At 43.7% G+C, this 23,597-nt stretch overlaps 1 protein-coding gene across 5 annotated transcripts in view; it reads left to right on the forward strand.

The window, feature by feature from the left end:
- Positions 1–23,597, forward strand: part of TBCE (tubulin folding cofactor E) — a 109,900-nt gene that overhangs the window by 83,731 nt on the left and 2,572 nt on the right. For 4 of the 5 annotated variants that reach the window (XR_016388026.1, XR_016388025.1, XM_022553147.2 and 1 more), the window contains exons 4-15: positions 5,497–5,682; positions 10,251–10,339; positions 15,057–15,156; positions 16,334–16,436; positions 17,822–17,898; positions 19,215–19,310; positions 19,849–19,913; positions 20,004–20,068; positions 20,435–20,587; positions 21,134–21,287; positions 22,734–22,802; positions 23,352–23,411. Coding sequence is in view for 3 of the 5 variants with exons in the window: in XM_022553147.2 (XP_022408855.1) it covers positions 5,497–5,682; positions 10,251–10,339; positions 15,057–15,156; positions 16,334–16,436; positions 17,822–17,898; positions 19,215–19,310; positions 19,849–19,913; positions 20,004–20,068; positions 20,435–20,587; positions 21,134–21,287; positions 22,734–22,802; positions 23,352–23,411 (1,217 nt within the window). In the remaining 2 variants the exon portion in view is untranslated. The remainder of the gene's footprint in view (positions 1–5,496; positions 5,683–10,250; positions 10,340–15,056; positions 15,157–16,333; positions 16,437–17,821; positions 17,899–19,214; positions 19,311–19,848; positions 19,914–20,003; positions 20,069–20,434; positions 20,588–21,133; positions 21,288–22,733; positions 22,803–23,351; positions 23,412–23,597) is intronic. The other variant, XM_022553150.3, reaches the window with a different exon arrangement.

Here is a 23,597-nt window from a genome sequence, read left to right on the forward strand (position 1 = left end):
TGTGTCTCCAATACAAATTTTAAGATGATTTGTTCTAGTTCTGTAAAAAATGCCATTGGTAATTTGATAGGGATTGCATTGAATCTGTAGATTGCTTTGGGTAGTAGTCATTTTCACAATATTGATTCTTCCAATCCAAGAACATGGTATATCTCTCCATCTGTTTCTATCATCTTTAATTTCTTTCATCAGTGTCTTATAGTTTTCTGCATACAGGTCTTTTGTCTCCCTAGGTAGGTTTATTCCTAGGTATTTTATTCTTTTTGTTTCAATGGTAAATGGGAGTGTTTCCTTAATTTCTCTTTCAGATTTTTCATCATTAGTGTATAGGAATGCCAGAGATTTCTGTGTATTAATTTTGTATTCTGCACCTTTACCAGACTCATTGATTAGCTCCAGTAGTTTTCTGATGGCATTTTTAGGATTCTCTATGTATAGTATCATGTCATCTGCAAACAGTGACAGTTTTACTTCTTCTTTTCCAATTTGTATTCCTTTGATTTCTTTTTCTTCTCTGATTGCCGTGGCTAGGACTTCCAAAACTATGTTGAATAGTAGTGGTGAGAGTGGACATCCTTGTCTTGTTCCTGATCTTAGAGGAAATGCTTCCAGTTTTTCACCATTGAGAATGATGTTTGCTGTGGGTTTGTCATATATGGCCTTTATTATGTTGAGGTAGGTTCCCTCTTTGTCCACCTTCTAGAGAGTTTTTATCATAAATGGGTGTTGAATTTTGTCAAAAGCTTTTTCTGCATCTATTGAGATGATCATATGGTTTTTATTCTTCAGTTTGTTAATATGGTGTATCACAATGATTGATTTATGTATATTGAAGAATCCTTGCATCCCTGGGATAAATCCCACTTGATCATGGTGTATGATCCTTTTAATATGTTGTTGGATTCTGTTTGCTAGTATTTTGTTGAGGATTTTTGCATCTATATTCATCAATGATATTGGTCTGTAATTTTCTTTTTTTGTAGTATCTTTGTCTGGTTTTTGTCTGGTTTTGGTATCAGGGTGATGGTGGCCTCATAGAATGAGTTTGGGAGTGTTCCTTCCTCTGCAGTTTTTTGGAAGAGTTTGAGAAGGATGGGTATTAGGTCTTCTCTGAATGTTTGATAGAATTCACCTGTGAAGCCATCTGGTCCTAGACTTTTGTTTGTTGCAAGATTTTAAATCACAGTTTCAATTTCATTACTTGTTATTATTAGTCTATTCATATTTTCTATTTATTCCTGGTTCAGGCTTGGAAGTTTATACCTTTCTAGGAATTTGTCCATTTCTTCCAGGTTGTCCATTTTATTGGCATAGAGTTGCCTGTAGTAGTCTCTTAGGATGCTTTGTATGTCTGTGGTATGTGTTGTAGCTTCTCCTTTTTCATTTCTAATTTTATTGGTTTGAGTCCTCTCCCTCTTTTTCTTGATGAGTCTGGCTAATGGTTTATCAATTTTGTTTATCTTCTCAAGGAACCAGCTTTAAGTTTTATTGATCTTTGCTATTGTTTTCTTAGTTTCTATTTCATTTATTTCTGCTCTGATCTTTATGATATCTTTCCTTCTTCTAACTTTGGGTTTTGTTTGTTCTTCTTTCTCTAGTTCTTTTAGGTGTAAGGTTAGATTGTTTATTTGAGATTTTTCTTGTTTCTTGACGTAGGCTTGTATTGCTACAAACTTCCCTCTTAGAACTGCTTTTGCTGCATCCCGTAGGTTTTTTTTTTTTTTTTTGCGGTACGCAGGCCTCTCACCACTGCGGCCTCTCCCGCTGCGGAGCACAGGCTCCAGACGCGCAGGCCCAGCAGCCATGGCCCACGGGCCCAGCCGCTCCGCAGCATGTGGGACCCTCCCGGACTGGGGTACAAACCCACATCCCCTGCATCGGCAGGCGGACTCTCAACCACTGCACCACCAGGGAAGCCCAATCCCATAGGTTTTGGATCATCGTGTTTTCATTGTCATTTGTCTCTAGGTATGTTTTGATTTCCTCTTTGATTTCTTCTGTGATCTCTTGGTTATTTAGTAGCGTATTGCCTCCATGTGTTTGTGTTTTTTACGTTTTTTTCCCTGTAATTCATTTCTAATCTCATAGTGTTGTGGTCCGAAAAGATGCTTGATATGATTTCGATTTTCTTAAATTTACTGAGGCTTGATTTATGACCCAAGATGTGATCTATCCTGGAGAATGTTCCATGCACACTTGAGAAGAAAGTGTAATCTGCTGTTTTTGGATGGAATGTCCTATAAATATCCATTAAATCTATCTGGTCTATTGTGTCATTTAAAGCTTCTGTTTCCTTCTTTATTTTCATTTTGGATGATCTGTCCATTGGTGTGAGTGAGGTGTAAAAGTCTCCCACTATCATTGTGTTACTGTCGATTTCCTCTTTTATAGCTGTTAGCAGTTGCCTTATGTATTGAGGTGCTCCTATGTTGGGTGCATATATATTTATTTATTTATTTTTTTTAAACATCTTTATTGGGGTATAATTGCTTTACAATTGTGTGTTAGTTTCTGCTTTATAACAAAGTGAATCAGTTGTACATATACATATGTTCCCATATGTCTTCCCTCTTGCGTCTCCCTCCCTCCCACTCTCCCTATCCCACCCCTCCAGGCTGTCACAAAGCACCGAGCTAATATCCCTGTGCCTTGCGGCGGGTGCATATATATTTATAATTGTTATATCTGCATTTTGGATTGATCCCTTGATCGTTATGTAGTGTCCTTCCTTGTCTCTTGTAACATTCTTTATTTTAAAGTATATTTTATCTGATACGAGTATGACTACTCCAGCTTTCTTTTGATTTCCATTTGCATGGAATATCTTTTTCCATCGCCTCACTTTCAGTCTGCATGTGTCCCTAGGTCTGAAGTGGGTCTCTTGTAGACAGCATATATATGGGTTTTGTTTTTGTATCCATTCAGCAAGCCTGTGTCTTTTGGTTGGAGCATTTAATCCATTCACGTTTAAGGTAGTTATCAATATGTATGTTCCCATAATCTTTTTCTTAATTGTTTTGGGTTTGTTTTTGTAGGTCCTTTTCTTCTCTTGTGTTTCCCACTTAGAGAAGTTCCTTTAGCATTTGTTGTAGAGCTGGTTTGGTGGTGCTGAATTCTCTTAGCTTTTGCTTTTCTGTAAAGCTTTTGACTTCTCCATCAACTCTGAACGAGATCCTTGCCGGCTAGAGTAATCTTGGTTGTAGGTTCTTCCCTTTCATCACTTTAAGTATATCATGCCACTCCCTTTTGGCTTGTTGAGTTTCTGCTGAGAAATCTGCTGTTAAGCTTATGGGAGTTCCCTTGTATGTTGTTTGTCATTTTTCCCTTGCTGCTTTAAATAATTTTTCTTTGTCTTTAATTTTTGCCAATTTGATTACTGTGTTTCTCCTTGGGTTTATCCTGTGTGGGACTCACCGCGCTTCCTGGACTTAGGTGGCTATTTCCTTTCCCATGTTAGGGAAGTTTTCGACTATAATCTCTTCAAATATTTTCTCAGGTCCTTTCTCTCTCTCTTCTCCTTCTGGGACCCCTATAATGCGAATGTTGTTGCATTTAATGTTGTCCCAGAAGTCTCTTAGGCTGTCTTCATTTCTTTTCATTCTTTTTTCTTCATTCTGTTCAGCCGCAGTGAATTCCACTATTCTATCTTCCAGGTCACTTATCCGTTCTTCTGCCTCAGTTTTTCTGCCATTGATTCCTTCTAGTGTATTCTTCATTTCAGTTATTGTATTGTTCATCTCTGTTTGTTTGTTCTTTAATTCTTCTAGGTCTTTGTTAAACATTTCTTGCATCTTCTCGATCTTTGCCTCCCTTCTGTTTCTGAGGTCCTGGATCATCTTCGCTATCATTTTTCTGAATTCTTTTTCTGGAAGGTTTCCTATCTCCACTTCATTTAGTTGTTTTTCTGGTGTTTTATTGTTCCTTCATCTGGTACATAGCCCTCTGCCGTTTCATCTTGTCTGTCTTTCTGTGAATGCGGTTTTTGTTCCACAGGCTGCAGGATTGTAGTTCTTATTGCTTCTGCTCTACAGCTGTTTTATAGGCATACTTAGATTTCCCTGAAAGTAAGGTATCATTGCCAGGATGCAGTGCTGAATGCTGAAATTTAATGTGTCTAAAGATCTGTTTTGAATCTCTTGGAAAGCCTTGACAGCAGTCATTACATACAGCAATATGATTAATATTTTTTTAAATTCGTCTAGAGATTATTATTAAAAATTGTTATAAAACCTGAATATAAATTGTGATAAAATATCCTATATTTCTATACAATTCTTTCCACATGCTCTATTTTAGTCCCATATTTGAACTCTCATTTAGTTCAAGTTATCATTTAAAAGATTTTTGTACATAACCCTGTTATCCACAGATGTTTTCATTTCTTTGTGTTCTTATTTGATCTTTGTCTAGCCATAGATATGATTCCTCTGTAGTTGTGTCATGTACAATTTGGTTCAATTTTTAGAAATCTCAGCATTATTCTGTAAGTAATTTTATTAAGTATTATAGGCAGAATATTTTAATGACTGCATCTGTCTGGTTTACTTAATAGTTCCTGTCCAGCTGGCATTTTTATGGTTTCCAGAGTTTCTCAGTTACCGAAAAAATGCTATTATATAGAATCTTTGTAAAAGCAATTTTGTTTTTATTCTTAAATTATTGCCTGCTGACAAATTCCCAGGAGTATGATTATACAATCAAGAACCCAACCTTTCAGTCTTTGAGTGTTAGGACTTTATGTTTTGCTAGATTTGTTGACAATAGTTTCATTGCTTGAATTTACATTTCTTTTTTTTTTAATATTTTATTTATTTAATTTTTTGGCTGCGTTGGGTCTTTGTTGTGGTGCGCGGGCTTCTCTCTAGCTGTGGCACACAGGCTCCAGGGTGCGTGGGCTCTGTAGTTTGCCGCACGCAGGCTGTCTTGTTGAGGTGTGAGAGCTCAGTAGTTGTGGCGTGTGGGCTTAGTTGCCCCACAGCATGTAGTTCCCTGAGCAGGGATCGAACCCACGTCCCCTGCATTGGAAAGTGGATTCTTTACCACTGGACCACCAGGGAAGTCCCAATTTACATTTCTTAATTATTAGCAAGGTAAGACTTTTCCCCCATGGATTTAATACTCCTCTTTCCTCTTTTGTGAATCATCTGTTCCATCTGTCTATCTATTGGGATTTTACATGCTTGCATCAGCACACAACCCTTTATGATCAATTGTATGAATTACCCTTTTTTTTAGTATATTACTCTCCCTTTTTTGCTGATTCTACTTTTTCAGCATACAGAAAACTTTGAAAACCTTTAGAACATTGCCTTATGGTAGATGATACTTTCCTTTTTAAAAATTGTTTAATTGCTTTTATTTGCTAATATATTTGTAAATGCAGGCGTTTTACATTTGTGGCAGAGTGACAGTTTATAAAGGATTTTTGTGTGTGTGATCTTATTTAAAGGTCCCCATAGATGATATTTTCTCTGTTCCGTTTCTTTCCTTTCCCAGGCACCCAACGGGAGGTTCCTTCATTCGTCCAAACAAAGTAAATTTTGGAGTAGACTTTCTCACTGCAATTAAGAACCGCTATACTTTAGAGGATGAACCAGAGGAAGAGGGAAAAGAGCAAATTGTTACAATTGGAAATAAACCTGTGGAAACCATTGGTTTTGACTCTGTTGTAAAACAGCAAAGGTAAGTGGAACTGATAATGGTAGAGCCGACTTTCACAGTTTCATCAAAGTTCAGGATTTAAGGTCAGCCGACTGCATGTCAGTGCTCGGAACTGTGCTTCCAAAGTGGTCTTATCTTTTCTGCAAAACAGTAAATTGAGATCAGAGGAATCCAAGGATTGAGTATTCAGGGAAATTAAAGTCCTTATTTTAGCACAGGACTTTCCTAGATTGGAAATGAAACACTGATTTGCCCATTATGAATATTTATACCATACTCTACTGTATTGACTAATTATTAAGGAACTAAGGTTGATGTCTGGATGATAAGTCAAAAATGGAAACAGAAGTCTACATTGTTACCTGTGCCGTGTAGCATGATGGCACCTTCTAGAACCCAGTGGTTCCCATCTCTGGATGCACACCCTCATCACCTAGACTCCTTTTGAAACATTGCAGAATCCTGGGCCCCATCCCAGACCTACTAGATCAGAATACCATGCATGGGCTCTTGCTTTTAAGAAGTACCCACAAGTGACTGTGTAGCAGTCTGAGGGGCACTACATAATGCATTTTGAAACTGCTGCATTTGAACTTTCTCTGTCCTCTCCAACTCTCTGAACGCAGTGATGCTCTGTAGACAGGCTCACTGCTCATTCTGAGGCACCACGTGAACCAGAAAGCGTGGAAGCTGATATTCACACAGAACCGCACACGACTGCACACGAACCTCCCAGGTTACGCTGGTTTAGCAGCGATGGTCAGTGCGTGGTGTTTGACCCTGACCTGGATGAGGCGTCCGAGTAATGACCCCTGGTGGCCACTTTGGAGAGTAGATTTGCCACTACTTGGCATAGGCCTGCGATCTTTTACTTTGTCTCTGAAGTATTGAACTGTCGTTTTGTTCAAAGTAAAATTCTTCGCTATCTTTTTGTTGCTCTTGTTATTATTATTGTCATTAAGATTTAACATGATACAGAATTTAAGTGCACATGGGGACAGTGTTGAAGAGTAAATACATTTCTTTCTTTTTAAAAAAATTTTTAATTTTGTTTTGAAATTGTGGCCACACTGCACGGCTTGCGGGATCTCAGTTTCCCAACCAGGGATTGAATCCGGGCCATGGCAGTGAAGGCGCCAAGTCCTAACCACTAGACCATCAAGGAACTCCCAGTAAATTCATTTCTTGATATCTCTGCTTTTTAGCACAGATGACCAGCATTAAAAAAAAAGAAAAGAAAAAACTCAAATCAAGATTTTTGAAAAAGCAATAACTTGACAGTTAATTACAAACAATATATATTCATTGTTGAGGATTTAGAATATATAAATTGAACAAAGAATCGTGACTAATGCACCACTGAGAGATTACTAACGTGAAGGGTTTTTGCTGTTGATTTATAGAGCTGTGTGCTTCATAGGGTTAGAGTTCTTTGCTTTATTTTTTCCATTTATTTTTTTTTTTAATTAATTAATTAATTTTGGCTGCTTCGAGTCTTAGTTGCAGCATACGGGCTCCTTCAGTTGCGGCACACAGACTTCTTAGTTGCAGCATGCACGTGGGATCTAGTTCACTGACCAGGGATTGAACCCTGGCCCCCTGCATTGGGAGTGTGGAGTCTTACCCACTGGACCACCAGAGAAGTCCCTATTTTTTCCATTTAAAATGCAAAGATTTAAGTATCATTTACCCAAAAGAGGCACTTCCCCCCCCCCATTGGTTAATCTCTTTCAGAGAGCACCATGGGCTCTGTGAATATTAACAACAGATGCGAACAGATTTTTCCTGCCCTAGTTTATGAGCAGCTGCATAACGCATGAAGTTTTCTGGTGAATGACTCTACTGCCTGAGTATCAGTGTGTTCAGTAATTAGCCAGTGTCTTTCCTGGAAAGGACCCAATGTTGGAGCCAGTCAGGCTGGGTTCAGGTGTCAGCTAAGCCACTTTCTAGCCCTGACAGCAGTTAGAGTTAGTTAATTCTGGCTTCTAAGCCTAGTTTCCTCATTTCCAAAGTAATACCTAAGCTGTTAGAGCTGTTGGGAATAGCGGTTGAGATCCTGCCATGAATGGTAGGCATCACTGCTGGGGATGGAAACCTCTACTTTCAGCCATTTTATTGTCTCCTGATTAATTCCAGCTGACCAGCTTTGAGTTTGTAGCACTGAGAAAAGACATAATAAAGGAATCAAAACCAAATAAAGACCATTATGTGTGGTTTCTCCTTGGAGATGGCTGTGGCTCTGGAGTGGTGTCTGAATTCAGACCTGAATCCCTAAGCTTTGTACCAAGGTTTCCTGGGCCTGCAGGAAACTCACTGGGGCACAACAGGATATTTTGAATTTTAGAGGGAAACAGTGACATCTGTCGGACACGGTGCAAACTACTAGTTGGAGCTAGTTCAGTTTCATGATAGTCCTACTGTTCCTTTCCATGGTGTCATTTCCCTGCAGAGCTGGGTTTTTGGCCGTTCGTGTGCTGAAAGAAAAGGCAGTATCTCCTGAAAATCATCATGGAACGGGAAAAGGAGGTGGTGAGGGTCCAGTCTGATTCCAGGGTTCGGGAAGTTGTGCAGTGCCCACTAGACAGACACTAGTTTGGTAGGACATAAATAATTATTAAGTTGTTTGGCCCTAACTGCTTACTAAATGGAACTGTGAGGTGTTTCTTTTGGCCTAGGGGCACCTTGGAAAATTACTGAAACACTGTGAAGGGCCCTGTGAACTGAGAAAGTTTGGGAGCCTCTGCCTTGGAACATTGCTGCTGTCTTTTCCCCCTAGTTTCTGGTGATTGTAATAGCTGATGCCTTGCATGGTGGTCTTAGTATTCCCCCCAAAGGTTTTCAGTTTTACGTTTATTTTTATAAATGCTTATAAAGTGATTTACTGTATGTCACACAATATTCTGAGAGTTTCACAAATACTGACTCACTAAATTATCATAGCATGGACTTCCCTGGTGGCACAGTGGTTAAGCATCCTCCTGCCAGTGCAGGGGACACGGGTTCGAGCCCTGGTCCGGGAAGATCCCACAAGCCGCCGAGCAACTAAGCCCACGCGCCACAATTACTGAGCCCACGGGCCTAGAGTCCGTGCTCCGCAACAAGAGAAGCCACCGCTGTGAGAAGCCCGCGCACCGCAAAGAGTAGCCCCCTCTCACCACAAGAGAAAGACCGCATGCAGCAACGAAGACCCAGCGCAGCCGAAAATAAATTAATTTTTAAAAATTATCATAGCATTTTAAAATTGTAAAGTATACATAATGCGTAATTTACCACGTTAACCATTTTTAAGCGTATAGTTCAGCGGCGTTCGGTACATTCCCACTGTTGTGCAACCGTCATCACCTTCCATCTTCAGAACCTTTTCATCTTCCCAAACTGAAACCCTGTAACCCTTCAGTAACAGCTGCGCATCTCTCCCCACCCAGCCCCTGGCAAGCACCGTTCTACTTACGTCTCTGTGAAGTCGATGCCCACTTAGGTGCCTCATATAAATGCAGTCATACAGTGCTTGTCCTTTCGTGACTGGCCTATTTCACTCAGCATAATGTCCTCCAGGTTCACAAATGTTGCAGCATGTGTCAGAATTTCTTTCATTTTCAAGGCTGAACAATATTCCATTTTAAGGATTGACCACACTTTATTCGTCGGTCAGTGGACACTTGGTTTGCTTACATAGGACGGTTGTGAGTAACGCTGCCGTGGATGTGGGTGTGTAGATGTGGATTCTGAGGCACACGGATGTTAACTCACCCAAGACCAGAGGAGCGGTGGAATCGGGATTGGAACCCAGGCAGTCTGGCTCCAGGCCCTGTGTTCTTAACTCTCCGGCACTGTAACACATGGGCTCTTTTAATGAATAGAACAACACAGCTTCTCTACACTGAAAAAGTGGCTTCTGAGAGTATCTAGAAAAGCTGAAGACACGCACTCACGATCTCTAGGCTGTATCCCTAGAGAGACTTTCCCACGTGAGTGCAAAAACTATACAGTGGTGTGTCCTTCAGCACTGTTGGGACTAATCTACCTGTCCCAGGGGAGGAAATAAATTACCTGTGGTCTTTCCGTATAGTAACAAACTACAAGGTGTGAAGGTGTGTGCTCTGGAGCACGTGTCCACATAGCTACATCTCACTGCTGAATAACGTACTGTTGAGGGAAAAAGTCAGTTGCAGGAGGATATACGCAGTACTCTACCATTTATGTCAAATTTCATAATATACAGAAATGCTGTAATTGTTTAGGGACATAGAAATATGTAGTAAAGCTATTAAGAAATGCTTAAGATTAAGTCAGCGTCGAACGCAGTGCCCTGGTTCCCTACGTGGAACAGAGGAGGAGGGGAGGGGGTGATGGAAAGGGACGCAGAGGACTTCACTTATGTGTGTCATGTTTGTAACGCTTTGTTTCTTTTTCTTTTTTTTTTTTTTTTTTTTACAGTAATGCTTTATTTCTTAAGTTGGGTGGTGGCTACTGGAATTTGTTATTTCTGGTGCCTTTTTATATGTCTGAAATGCTTTTCAATTTTTTAAAGGGCCAATGGATAGCGTACGTGTTTATGCATACATGTGAACTATGTGTTTTTCATGCAGTCAGCTGAGCAAGTTGCAGGAAGTTTCTTTGAGGAACTGCGCAGTAAATGGTCCTGGTGACAAAGGAGGAATTGCCAAAGCTTGTCCTAGTATCCTTCCCAATGAGAAGTCGTCACTGGGGTCTGACTGGCTTTGACACTTGAGTGAGACACCCTGGTTGCCTACCCAGTGTCCATTCTCCTAACAGGAACTCGGTCTCACCTGGGGTTGTCACCGCCCAGGTAAATTGTTACCTTTCTAGACCCTTTGCTTTCAGGTGAGGCAGTGTGACTCGCCCCAACCAGGGAGATGTAACATGGGAGTTTCTGGTTGGGGCTCCTTCAAGGGGGACAGACATGGTTGGATCTGCTTCTGTCCATTTCTCTCTGTCCTCCCCTGCCTTGAGCGCAGACAGAACGCCCAGGGCTCAGCAGCCAACCTGTGGGAAGAACGCTATCCAGGGCGACCTGGGAGGGAAGGGATGGAGAGGGGCCGGCATCCTGGATGGTACCCGGGCCACTGCGCCAGCCCCAGCTGCCTTCCTGTGAGGGAGGAAGATAAACTCTTTCCTTTATTAAGGTTCCTGTTCATGCAGCTGGATGCAGTTTTGTTATAATACCTCAAAACGGGCTTTTCCAAAGTTTGTCATCTCTTATCTCTACCTTCTCTTACGAGTGTGTGTTTTTGCCCTGTATTACTCTTATTCCCACAACTAAAAATACAGGAGGTAAGTTTAAAAGAATTCCCAGTAAACTTGCTCCACTTTGTAGTCTGGTGGAACACAATTCAAGTGCTGCTTGGATCTGTGTCTCCTGGGCTGCAGTCTAAACAAACCCCAAATAAACGCATTTTTTTGGCCTTTAAAAAAAAAACCAAAAACCCAGTGGCGAATGAAATAGACTTTCTCGAAGCGAATGAAATAGACTTTCTCTAACTTTAAAAGGTCTTCCCCCAATCCCTTAGTCTGCCTAGTCTGTGCATAATAGTTTACGCAGAAGGTAGCAGCTTACAATCAGGCTTCTTGACTGAAGAGATGGCAGATGAAAGTAACTTTCTTTAGCAAAATGTTTCTAACCACCCTGGTGGTACCTGCTTTGTGGTGACAGGAAAGGTCATTCCCTCTGCAGGTGAGGCAGCCGGGTCAGGGCATTTCGGGGTGTGGAATGGAGCTTGTAAGGAGCAAAGTGCCACAGAGGTGCCCGGCGCATTCTGGACTCTGCCTGGCCTCCTCCTAAGTGGTTTTGGAAGACTGGGAATTGGGCGGTTCTAGGCTCATCTTCAACACAGAAAAGATCTGGTCCACAGAGGGGTTTGGGCGTGTGAATTGTTTGGTTGATTGGAGTTGTCAGCAGTGTGCTGGGGAATCAGCGTCTCGTTTGTTTATACCGCGCTCTCTGCTGGAGAAGAACGTCCCCTAAGACGTGAGGCAATGAGGTTTGGTGAGATAACCAAGTCACCGCTGATATCTGCAGACTCAGTGATGAATGCCTTGCACTTGCTGATTGAATTCTTGCGCGAAGTTGAAGGATTGCCTGGTGTGTTTAATCCAGTCACCGTTTTTAGGCTGAATCCTCTCTGAGGTCATTCGCTCAGCTGGGGCTGAAGGCAGTGGGAATGTGTCAGGTTGGCGAGCTCCGATGGGGAAGAGATGCCTCACCAGCTGGCTCTGAACGTGGGGAAGATCCTCTGCCCACAGGAACGAGCACCAGGAGCTCCCTGGACTGCGTGCGTGTGTGTGCGTGCGCGCATGTGTGTGTGTGCACACGCGTGTGGGGACGACATTCACAACTGTTGGCCTGTCTGGAGTTGATATCAGAATACAGATGGTGCCTGTGATCTGTACAGACTAGCAGAAATATGTATAATTCTGGCTACACAATGGAAAGCATGAGTGAGTGGAGAATGACTGGCCTCGAACCCTTTCCCACCAACCTAATGGCCCAGAGTTAGCAGAGGCGGTGGAAATGACGGGTGGCTGGAGTTGGACCGCCAGCCCTGAGACGTGCCCGGCTCAGCCATCGCATGAGGGCCCGCGGCTAGGGTGGAGCGGCTGTGGGACACAGGCGGCACGAGGGGCCGCACTTCGGGGACCGGAGGGAACGCCCACGTCGGGGTCAAGCCCCTCTGCTCCTGTGGCGGCTTTGAGACCCTCAGGGAGCTTTCAGCCAGGTGGCTGCCAAGGATGCTCTGTCCAGCTCGTGTCTAGCAGGCGCGTGCTTGCAACTCTCCTTCTGCTTGATTCAGCACCTATAGGTGGTAGTTGTTCTACTAGGAAAAAAAAGCCCAGCTTTTCTTTGCCGTTTCCTCCACTGAGCTTCACTCTGTCTGCAGTGAGACCCAGAGCTTGGATGCGTCGTGCTGCTCTGTGTCTCATCTTTAGGGCATAAGAATCCCGCCCCCAGGGTTCTGGGCGTTATTTCCGAGTCCCTGCTGCGCCCCGGGTTCTTCTAGAGTCTCCTTAGGTCGGGAGGCGGCAAGCTGTTCCCTAAAGAGCCAAAGAGTAAATAGCTTAGGCCTGCGACCCACCAGCAAACTGGAGGAGGCTGTGTGGATGCTTACAGGACCGCCTGAAACACAAGCATTTAAAACCGTCAGAACGGTGCTTAGCTCTCTGGCCCCAGTTCACCCTCAGCCAGCGGGAGCCGGCACAGGGTCTGGCGTGCCTCTGCCGGCCGGGTGGGGTTCATCCCCTTCTGTGCATTTCCACTGCCTTCCTTCCCCTCTTCCAGCCACCTCGTGGAGCTTCCTAACTGGTACCTGCCTAAAAGGCTTTCTTCTTCAACCAACCCTGTTGATTGACGCCACTATTTTTATTAAAAGCTACTTTCTCCGTGTTTTATGCATAAAGACGCCCTGTGGCATAGTGGGCTTTAAGGAAATGGGCTTTGGATTGAGGCTGATTTGGGTTTAAATTCACAACTGTTGGTCTGCACCAGGCGCACGGTTACCGACTGCTCTGCGCCTCCGTTCTTTTCCTTCCATGATAAAGGAGAACGCTTCCGGCACCCAGTGGACCACGCAGGATGCAGGCGGTGGTGGTTCTTTGATCCTGGCTCTCTTTCCCGCTTTGGCTCTCCTCCTCAGCCTCTCCTGCAGAGGTCGCTGCGCCCCAGGCTCAGACCCCTGACCCTTGGCCTCTCTGTTCACACTTGTTCCTGAGGAGACGTGTCCAGCCTGCAGATGCCGGGCTCCTGCACTTCGGCCTCTATCCCAGACCTGTCCCCACTCAGACTTGTCTGTCTGCTGTGTATCTGATACCTCTGTTTGGGTGTTTCATGGTCATCTCGAACACGCTGGGACATTAAGTCCCTGAAACTTGCTCATCTGTAGTCTTTCCTGTCTCGGTAAAGGGAAGTTCCAGCGGCACTGGCCAAAAACGCTGGAGGTAATTTAACTCTTCCTTTTTTCTCACCTCTCTCATCTGAATCCAGCGGCAAGTCACAGCAGCTCCGCTTTCCTGCTAGGACACCGAACCTGACATCCCCATCCCCTCTAGCGCCCAGGCGGGCCTGAGCCCAGATTGCTTAGGAACCTGCGCCCCCTTTTTCTGCTCCGTCTTCATTTCCCTGCAGTCTGCCTTAGCACAGCAGCAGAGTGACCTTTTAAAGGCCTAGCTCCGCTCACACCAGTAGCTCCCCTTTCAGGCAGAGACTAACTAAAGTCCCGCAAGGCCCTTTGTGATAGGGCCTGGCCCCCGAGGCCTCGGGGACCTCCCTTCCAGACCCCCAGCCCCTCTGCCCGGGCACACAGGAGCTTGCCGTCCGTAGGCCACACCTGTTCCGACCTCTGGGCCTTTGCTATGTTGTCCCTTCTGCCCTGGTGCTCTTCTCCGGGATGGCATTCCCTCATTTCCTTGAGTTCTCTGCTCACACATCACCTTAGAGAAGGTGGTCTTCCATGAGCAACGTGTATAAATTCCTCACACACCCCCTTTGCTGCAGGCCCGGCGCTGGTACTCTGATATGTGTCTGTATCTGGCACGCCAGAGATGCAGTGCTTACTGATCGGCGTGTTCACTGCTAGACACCTGGCCCCCAGTCATCATTTGCAGAATAGAGGAATGAACTGCACAGCTTCTGCACGTATCAGAGTAGCGTGTGAGATTCTCCTTGAGCTGGGCCAGTCCTGCTCCAAGCTTCTTTCTGTCTCTTGCCCAGGGGGTTGGCCTCTTGATGGCACTGCCACCACTCCCCCCTGGCATCAGGTGCCTTTCTCTTTCTGTTCTACTGGTTTACCCCCTCTGGATTCCTGTACCAGGGATGGTGGGTGTCACACTCACTCCGTCCAACCCACAGGAGACCCTCAGAATTGCAGGCCTTTCTTAGCACTTTTGAACATGTGTCCAAGCTAACCCGGTTGGCCCCCGGAGGTGCCTCTCCTTACTTGGATTCCTGCAGCACAGAGCTCAGCGGTGCCCTCCAGGAGGAGATGCGTTTGCTTGATGTGAGGCTGCAGGGGGTCCTCAGTGCCAAGGGCAAGGCCCCTGGGCGCACCTGAGGTGCTCGATGATCACAGTTACCATCACTGTTGGTTTTTTTGTTGGATAATGCTAGAATGGTTTAGCATTGACGACATTTGCTTCTCACTCATTTGACTGTCTGTGTCTGTCTCAAGTTTGTAAGCATGTGACAATGAACTTTGTAGTTTCTGGATGAACAGCTGGATGATTAAAATGGGTGAAAGTAATATGTGCTCATGAAAAAATTTCAAGCAGAATAGAAGGTATAAAGTGAAAAGGGAACAATCCCATGTTCCAGAATTGAGGTAATTACCATCCTGTCTATTATGAATCTTTCCATATTGCTGTTTCTTAACATGTGCATTTAGATGTTAGAAGCATAGATTTGTCAAAAAACCTGTTGTCATCATGGGATGAAGTCGTAGATATTGCTGATCAGCTCAAGCACCTGGAAGTCCTTAATCTCAGGTATGAACGCGCGGTTGCCTAATTGTCGGCGTCTCTGTGGGAAAGAGCTGGGGAGGACGGCTTAGTTGAATTTATTTATCTAAGTTTAACTTATTCCTTAATATTCTTTGATGATTCTAGTTTTTCAAATGGTCACCTGAGGTGATTCATTAATAGGTAACGTGTTTTACTTTTGACGCGGGCAGCGGGGCAGGGTGGCTACTGCACTGAGCTGGAAGGTCTTTGTGCTTCTTACAGGCCTGACCGTAGAAGATGGCCCATCTGGGGACTCGGATATTTAAGTGGGCAGAAGGAGATGTGATTAACCTTCCAGCACTTAATTGCTTTAGGAATGAGTCATTTCATTGGGATGCTGCTTAATTCCGTTCTGATAAGGAATTTTCACTGAGCTCTGTATTTAACTAATGTCACAATTTTCCAGGCCTTCTTGAGTATCTGATTAGTTTTAATCTCAGAACCTAACTTTCCCAGGGCTCGGCCAGGAACCCCCTTTCACACCTGAGCCAACTTTACACGTACAGGTGAGTTGTTCCTGGCTCAGGCAGGTTCAGTGGAGCAGTTGGACAGGCCTAAATTAGTTATCCTTGCAAATAAGAGCACAGAGTGTACTTCAACCCATGGCGTCACCTTTTCTGGAAATAAGGGCTTTAATGGTATCTTCATTCACAGTGACTGTCAAGATGGGATACCTTCTGAGAAAAAAAAAGATATGGGGTACCTTCTGAGATTAGGATCTTGAGAGAGAACTTCAGGGCAGTAATTTATTTCATCCATCCTGTTAGCCGGCTCTGTTTAGAAGCAGAATTCTAGCCCACAACCTAGCACGTCAGTAAGACTCTTGAGAGCGCGACTGAATTTTACAGCGTCCACAGCCGCAGCTTGTGCGGCCAGAAGCCGACCTCACAGATCAGTGCCTGAGCCTTGTGTTTCAGGAAACCTGCAGCCTCACCGCGGCCCTAACCCCATAAACACACCTCTGCCTGTTAGATACCAAGTTGTATCTTGTAACTATTAAAAATTAGACAGTCTTGACTCACTTTGTGTTTAGTATAATCGCATTTTAAGGTTGAAACAAACCAGACTCCTCATATCAAATCCCAAAGTACTGCTTTCAGTGACTGTCCCAGTTGGGCCTCCTGTATCGCCATAAGCTCATCGTGTCTCTTCTTCTACACAGTGAAAACAAACTAAAATTTCCCTCCGGTTCACCACCTCCAACTGGAACATTTTCTGCATTGAAGGTTTTAGTCCTTAACCGGATAGGAATCACATGGACGGAGGTAAACATATTTCTTTGGTTTGTTACCCAGTAATAAACAGTTTTAAATTCTTGGTTTAATGGGGGATTGAAGCTCAACGGTGGCTTCATTTTAATCCTCCTATTATCCAGATAACAGGGTTCTTTCAACAGCCTTACAGAAAGGAGTTACAAAATCCTCACAGTTAGTAGAATGTGGTATCTCAGAATCCATCCTGTTTCTCTTGGTGTCTCTGATTAGTCCTGGTGTCTCCTGAGCAGTGGCTCTCCTGGTGGTCTGCACCAAGTACGTGCTGAGCTTTGAGAAGCCTTAGAGTTAGCTCTGGATTGAGCTTTTAGCTGCCTGACTTTCCCCACGAGTGTTCTTAGGGCCGAGGCCGAGCCTCAGAAAGGTTCTCACACCCTTTTCTTGTTTGCAGTTTGGCTCCTAGAAGCCACTGTTCATGTACACAGCTGGGTTCGAAAGTGGACTCGTGGGTCCTGGGCCCTGCAGCCTTTGGGACTTAGATCTGGTACTACTCAGTTCTGTCAGAGGTTAACTGACTTCACACACCCAGAACACTCCACTTTCAAACCAAGTGCAGATAAATACATCCCAGCAAAGCTGTTCATCTGTGAAGTGCCACCTGGGCACCTCCCCAAGAGATAAGGGGCCTTTCACTTGGGCCGTCCGTGGCTACAGCCACCCGACTTCCTTCCTAGGGCTCCTTCCTTGAGAGCAGCTCCCTCCAGAACAGGAAGGAAGGGCACGGAGAGACTCTGGAGGTGGAGATGGCAGTAAAGGTCCAGTGAGAAAATGTAGAAATAGTTGTTGATAAAGTTTGTCGTATTAGTACATTCTTTATAAACCCAGATTGGCATTGGGAAGTAAGGAAAGGTGTTTCACATGTTTCCTTCCGTTGGTTAAACAAACTGTATCCAATAATGAGAACGTGCTAGGTCACCATCTCCAGTTCCACTTTGTACAGGTCAGGATTTGCGTGAATGATGGGCTGATACCGGTCCTGGTTGGTTCCAGGTGCCCGAAGTTGTGTGCTCCTGGGTCATTAAAGCACGGCCCTTTAACACCGTAATTTTATCAGCTGTCCACTGGCACTCCTGGCCTGAGATAGAGTCTGTAACAAAATGTCCAAAGGCATTTTTCTTTCCTTTTTAATCTTATCTTGTTTTATTTTATTTTTGGCCGCCCTGCGCGGCATGCGGGATCTTACTTCCCCCAATAGGGATCCAGCCTGTGCCCCTGGCACTGTAAGCATGGAGTCTTAACCACTGGACTGCCAGGGAAGTTCCCAAGGCACTTATTTCTACAACAGTAGCTAAACTGCATCCGTGTGGAGGTTCTAGTGATAAGCACGTGGGGAGAATGACCAGCGAGGCCGCGTCACCCTGCCTTGACTTTCCCCCCAGGTGCTCCACTGCGCCTCCAGGTGTCCTGTCCTTGAGAAACTGTACCTTGAGTCCAACGGTATCGTCATTTCAGAAAGGTAACCAGGGTTTTACATCAACGCATCGGTCACCATTTAGTCATTCTTTTTTTTTTTTATTAGTTCAAAAGCATTTTTATGTATTATAGTTTTTCCAAACTTCAAGGGTAAAGAGGTATAATCATTCTCTCTCTGACAAGTAGCTGCGTATCCTTTAGTCACTCTGAATAAATAAATGATCTCAATTATACCTAACATTAAGTTTTAGGAGGATGTGCAAATAAGAATTAGAGAAATGCTTATTATTCATTGCCTTCACAAATAAGAATGTCAACTCAAACTTCACTAAGAGGTTCTAATTGAGGAAACCCCATCAGAGTGAAAGCCTTGAATTAAGTATTTTTGAAGCCATGAATTGTATTAGTTTTACATAAATGTATATTTAACTTCTGTTTCTAAGTGGGGGTTCTGTAGGAGATGCTCTAAGGATTAAATAATGGATTTTAAATTAGCATTATCTTTTCAAGGTCAATGTACCAAAGTACAGCCCTCCATATCCCTAGGTTCTGCATCCACAGATCCAACCAACCACAGATGGAAAATATTTGGGGAAAAAAAAATTCCAGAAAGTTCCGAAAAGCAAAGCTTGAATTTGCCGGGCACTGGAACTGTTTACATTGTATTAGGTGTTACAAGTACTCTACAGATGATTTAAAATATATGGAGGATGTGTGTAGGTTATATGCAGATGCTATGTCACTTTATATAAGGGACTTGAGCATCCTCAGGTTTTGGTGTCCACGGGGGTCCTGGAACTAATCCCCCATGGATTCTGAGGGATGACTGTGTGTAAAAAAGCTTGTTGTCTTAAGTAGATTAAATATGTTGTTGCCTAATCTTCCTCTTGTGTTGGTGTCATTGAATTAGTATGTAAAACAAACTTAAACATGGACACATTTACAGCAAATTCTCAAAGGATTCAAATTAATGAAAATTTACTGTTCAGAATGATTTTATTATACAGGCAAATGTAGTTTTTTAAAAATTAAACTTTTAATTTTGAGGTAATTTTAGATTCACGTGCAGTTATAAGAAATAGTACCCAGAGATCACATGTTCCCATCACCCAGCTTCCCCATTGGTAGGGTCTTTCAAAGCTATGGTCAGTATCACAACCAGGACACTGGTCCAGTCGAGAGACAGAACATTCCCATCACCACTAGGATCCTTTATGGTGCCCTTTCATACTCATATCATATACTTGCCTCCCACCCCCTGACCTCTCCTTAACACCAGATGCAGGTATTTGAGGGCTGTATCTTTGAAAACAATTAAGAAATGAAATTTATGTTGAAAAAATTTTATCTTCCATACAGGCCGACTGATGTTCTCCAGACGGTCAAGTTGTTAGACCTTTCTTCTAATCAATTAATTGATGAAAACCAGCTGTTTCTCATAGCATATATGCCCAGGTAACCCGCTCCTAAAATGCCTACTACAATAGTTCTTAGTAAATTTTTAGTGAATGGATCCTATGCTATATATACTTTCTCAGTGGAAATATGATAATGATGATGGAATTCCCAAATTGAGTAGTTCCCTTTGGGAAATTTTTATTTGAATTCATTTAGAGAATTGACTTGTGAACCACATACAGTGTAGTCTATGTCTGTACTAGATCATTGAAGAATGAATAATTTGGCCCTGGTGCTGATATCAAAAGTCTTCATTCATTGAACTTTGGGAAGTAAGACTGTGTCTCTTTGCTCTCTGACACCCATTTAGCACCTAGCACAGCAGGAGGCCCAGGAATTGTTTGATGACTGCATCAGAATGTAGCACAGAGAGTCCGCTTTGCATGCCCTAAATTGGACTTTAAGGTTTCTAAGCGTTTCTCATGGGATCAAAACCTAGGGTGTAGGAAAAAATTTACAAATCTAGTCTGGTTGATATAGCCCATAGCATTTTATATTGTCCTATGTAATCAAACTTAACATTTTTACATTTCAGATTAGAACAACTAATCCTTTCTGACATTGGACTTGCTTCTATACATTTTCCAGACGCTGGAATTGGTATATGAGATTATTCAGTAACCCCTCCCCCGGCTCCCCCATACTTTAGCTTTGTTTCCCTTCTACTGTGTAACTTAATTCTCCTTCTAGGGTGCAAAACATCAATGTTTCCTTCCTTGCAATACCTTGTTCTAAATGACAATCGCATATCACAGGTGAGAGCTTTTCAGAATGTATGTATTTACATTATCACTTATTTCCATTCTCATGATGCAGTTTGTAGGTTCCTGCTGTTAAAGAATATTTTAAATTGAAAGAGAAATGCTTCCTTGGAGTGAAACTCCTCACACAAACCCAAAAATATTAAGAAGGAGATTAATTCACACTTAACCAGCCCGTCTGTCAGTTTACAAGGCACAGTTGTAAAATATGTGGCCTTCCTCGTGGGTGCTCGCTGCATGGTGAAATTCCATGCCTCCAATGGAACTGGGGACTTGGCTTTTCTGCTGCTAGTCCGAATAATCTGAAAACTTAACCTGAAACATGTTTATTTTCATATGTTTTCTTTTGCCGGGTTTCAGTGGTCATCTATCAACGAGCTGGATAAGTTACAGAGTCTGCATGCGCTGTCCTGCACCAGAAACCCCCTGACTGAAAGCAGCAAAGACGCACAGACCACACGGCAGTTCATCATCGCCAGGATCGGTCAGCTGAGGACCCTGAACAAGTGTGCGGTGAGTACTGGTGTCCTGACAAGGTGTTTCTTAAACTAGAAACCAAACGGTCCAGTGTAAAGAGAAGTTACAGTGGAAGACCGTAAAGGGTATCAGATGTCGTTTCCTCCAAATGGTATTATTTCCTCTCAATGGCAGTTTTTTCCAGCTCCTCGGGAGGTGGTGTTACACTCAGATGCCTGCAGGGAAAACCGCTGCCCAGCTGCCCTGGCAGGCCCAGTTTTTGTCATTTGAGGCAGGGGAGGAATACTGGGTACTCTCTCAGTAAGTCAGCTCCTCCAGGCTGAGGACCTCATGTTGTGACCTTGGGCCCCAGGCATAGTCCAGATACTTCCATGAAGAAAAGGATAAAACTGAAATCCAGTTTTCTTTTTGAAGAAACTCCTGGATCCTGTTAACATTAAAAAGGAAAGGTAGAAATATATTGTCTTGTCCCTTTCAGTTTAATTATTCTCTACGGGTAGGGGGTGGAGAAAGGAGAGAGTGTCAGACACACTCGTTAGAAAAGTGCTTTAACAGACCTGCTTTTATTTCACATCCATATAGATTCAACGAGAGGAAAGGCGTGGGGCTGAGCTTGATTACCGAAAAGCATTCGGAAATGAATGGAAAAAGGCTGGTGGACATCAAGATCCAGACAAAAACAGACCAAACGAGGAATTTCTTGCAGCCCATCCCAGATACCAGTCACTCTGCCTCAGTACGTCCTGGGCACCAGGGCCCTCACGGGGCTGCGGGGGGGACTGTCCACTAGGACACAGTTCCCTCTGGGTGTCAGAGGAGGTCCCCAGTGTTGTTGCTCTGCTCCACTGGGTCTTTGCTGCACTCATCTAATGGGCAGTAGGGGCTCCAGCAGCTAGCTGGGAGCAGATAATCAATTAAAGAGTTGTCTTTAGAGGAGATAAATCTGCAGCATCTCTTAGCAGGAGGAGGAGGGGAAGGCAGCTCTTAAACAGAAGTTCTTCTCATCTTAGCATTTACTCAATGAACTTTTGATTCCAGGAGGTGGGTCCCACTTCCTACTTTAGGAAGGGCAGGAAGGCCTCCAGGTTATCTCAACCCTGGCTATACCCTAGGGAATTTTTAAAATGAAGAACATTTAATGTGGAACCTAGGCGTTGGTATTTTTTAAGCTCTCTCCCCAGGTAATTTTAATGTTCCTGAGAGCTGAGTGTAGCTTTCCTGAGTGCTCTGTTCGGAGGGCTCACCAGCCCTGGCGCTTGGTGTGCAAGGCGCTTCCTGACCTCCAGCCTGGCTCCTTGGACACCGGAGCTCCGACTTCAGGACTCTTTGTCCCTGATGTACTTTCCATTTCGATTTCGTTATTATTCCAAATTTCCCTCTTATGCAGTTTTCTTTTTTATATATTTAATAATGTGAGAAGCTCACTGCATAAACACTTCAGGCTGGAACATTATCTTTAAGGAAGAGGTGCCCGTGGGAACTGCTGTCAAATGACTTCATTAGTTGGCCCGATTTCCTGGCCACTTGAGGTGAATTCTAAATCACTCGGGGGCAGGGCAGGGAAGGCTCTAAAGCAGCCCTGCAGGTATGGCTCACTATCTCCCCACTAAGAATGTAGAATACAAAGCAGAGCGTGGAGGGTATTTATAGACATTTCATCCCTGGTGGCCCTGGCAGAAGTGAGAGGAGGAGAAGGGGGCTGCTTTCCTTACATCTTACGTAGAGGCTGCATTTCCTGGCAGGGGACCTGGTTTGCAGCGGTGGTTCTGGGTGCCCAGAGCAGCACTGCACGACCTGGCTGAAACCTGGTGAAGGTGTTTGTGAGTCGAGTTTCTCTCAGGTCCCAGAAAGAAAGGGAACTATGACCAAAGGTGAAACTCGCATCAGCGTTCTAAGTATTTGCGGGCACAGCCTCTTCTTGTCTCTAGGGATCAGTGATGGGATACACAGAAGACTGGAGGGTTCCAGGCTTGGCAGCCGTTGCTGTCTGTCCATCCCTCCAAAAAATACACTAAACCAGTAACCAAATAAAAGGAAGCAGATCCCAGGTTCGCATCCAGCTGCTGCTGGGTTCATCCTGGGAAAGGAAAAGGCTAGGCTGACACTTAACCTGTACATTTTTTTTTCCCTTACAGTGGCCTTTTGGTTTATCATTCATCCTTTTTCATTTCTCCTTAAACAGAATATGGCGCACCTGAAGATGGGGAACTCAAAGTGCAACAACCATTTTTGCTCAAAAACCAGCTACTAAGTAAGAACCCCACATTCCAAGACCGCTTATTTGTGTTTGAGTCCTTAGATGCTGAAATAGTGATGACCTTATAGGGATTGTTTCTTTTAAGTAAGTACCTAGAGGAGTAGTTCAATTTTTAAAGAAATGATGACTCTCAAACATTTCTAAATTCTGACTTTGAACATGTTAGCCATTCCCATTCTTTAAACTCATTTAACAGTTTCACACATGTGGGAAGTATCCGAGTAGTGAACTGAACTGTGATTTGGAAATTCATGGCTTTTCTTACACTTGAAAACCTAGATAAAACATCAGGAAAGAAGTACTAAGGAGAAACGGGAAAGCCATAATAGAATGTTGGTCCAGCTCTTTTTTGTTGTTGTTAGTAATTCAGTGAAGTATTAATAGAAGGAATTTTAAACATCAGTAAGCATCCTATTCCTTTAGTGGGATTTGAGCCAAGTTGTATGAAGAGCTGCATCCTTTGGCCATGGCTGGTAATGTGCATGTGATGTAAATCCTTCCTACAGCAGGGCTCAATTCGTCTCTTTCCTTTTTCCTTTCAAGCACTGAAGATAAAACATCCTAATCAACTTGATCAGAAAGTCATAGAGAAACAACTGCCAGGTAAGAATGAGTCTCTCTCTCTCTCTCCTCCTTATGCTTCTGAATCGCTGGCCCTTCAACTCGAGGTGGCTGGAGGTGAAACATTTCATTCATTTCTGAAGTTGTGGGCTCTCACAGCTTATAGGTTTTCACTAGCTTTTACGTTCTAAAATGCTAACACCATGCTAATAACATCACTCCCCCCTG

The sequence above is a fragment of the Delphinapterus leucas genome, chromosome 16 (genome assembly GCF_059928025.1).
Source record: "Delphinapterus leucas isolate spDelLeu-1000000601 "Yukka" chromosome 16, BTC_Dleu_Yukka2, whole genome shotgun sequence".
NCBI lineage: Eukaryota > Metazoa > Chordata > Mammalia > Artiodactyla > Monodontidae > Delphinapterus > Delphinapterus leucas.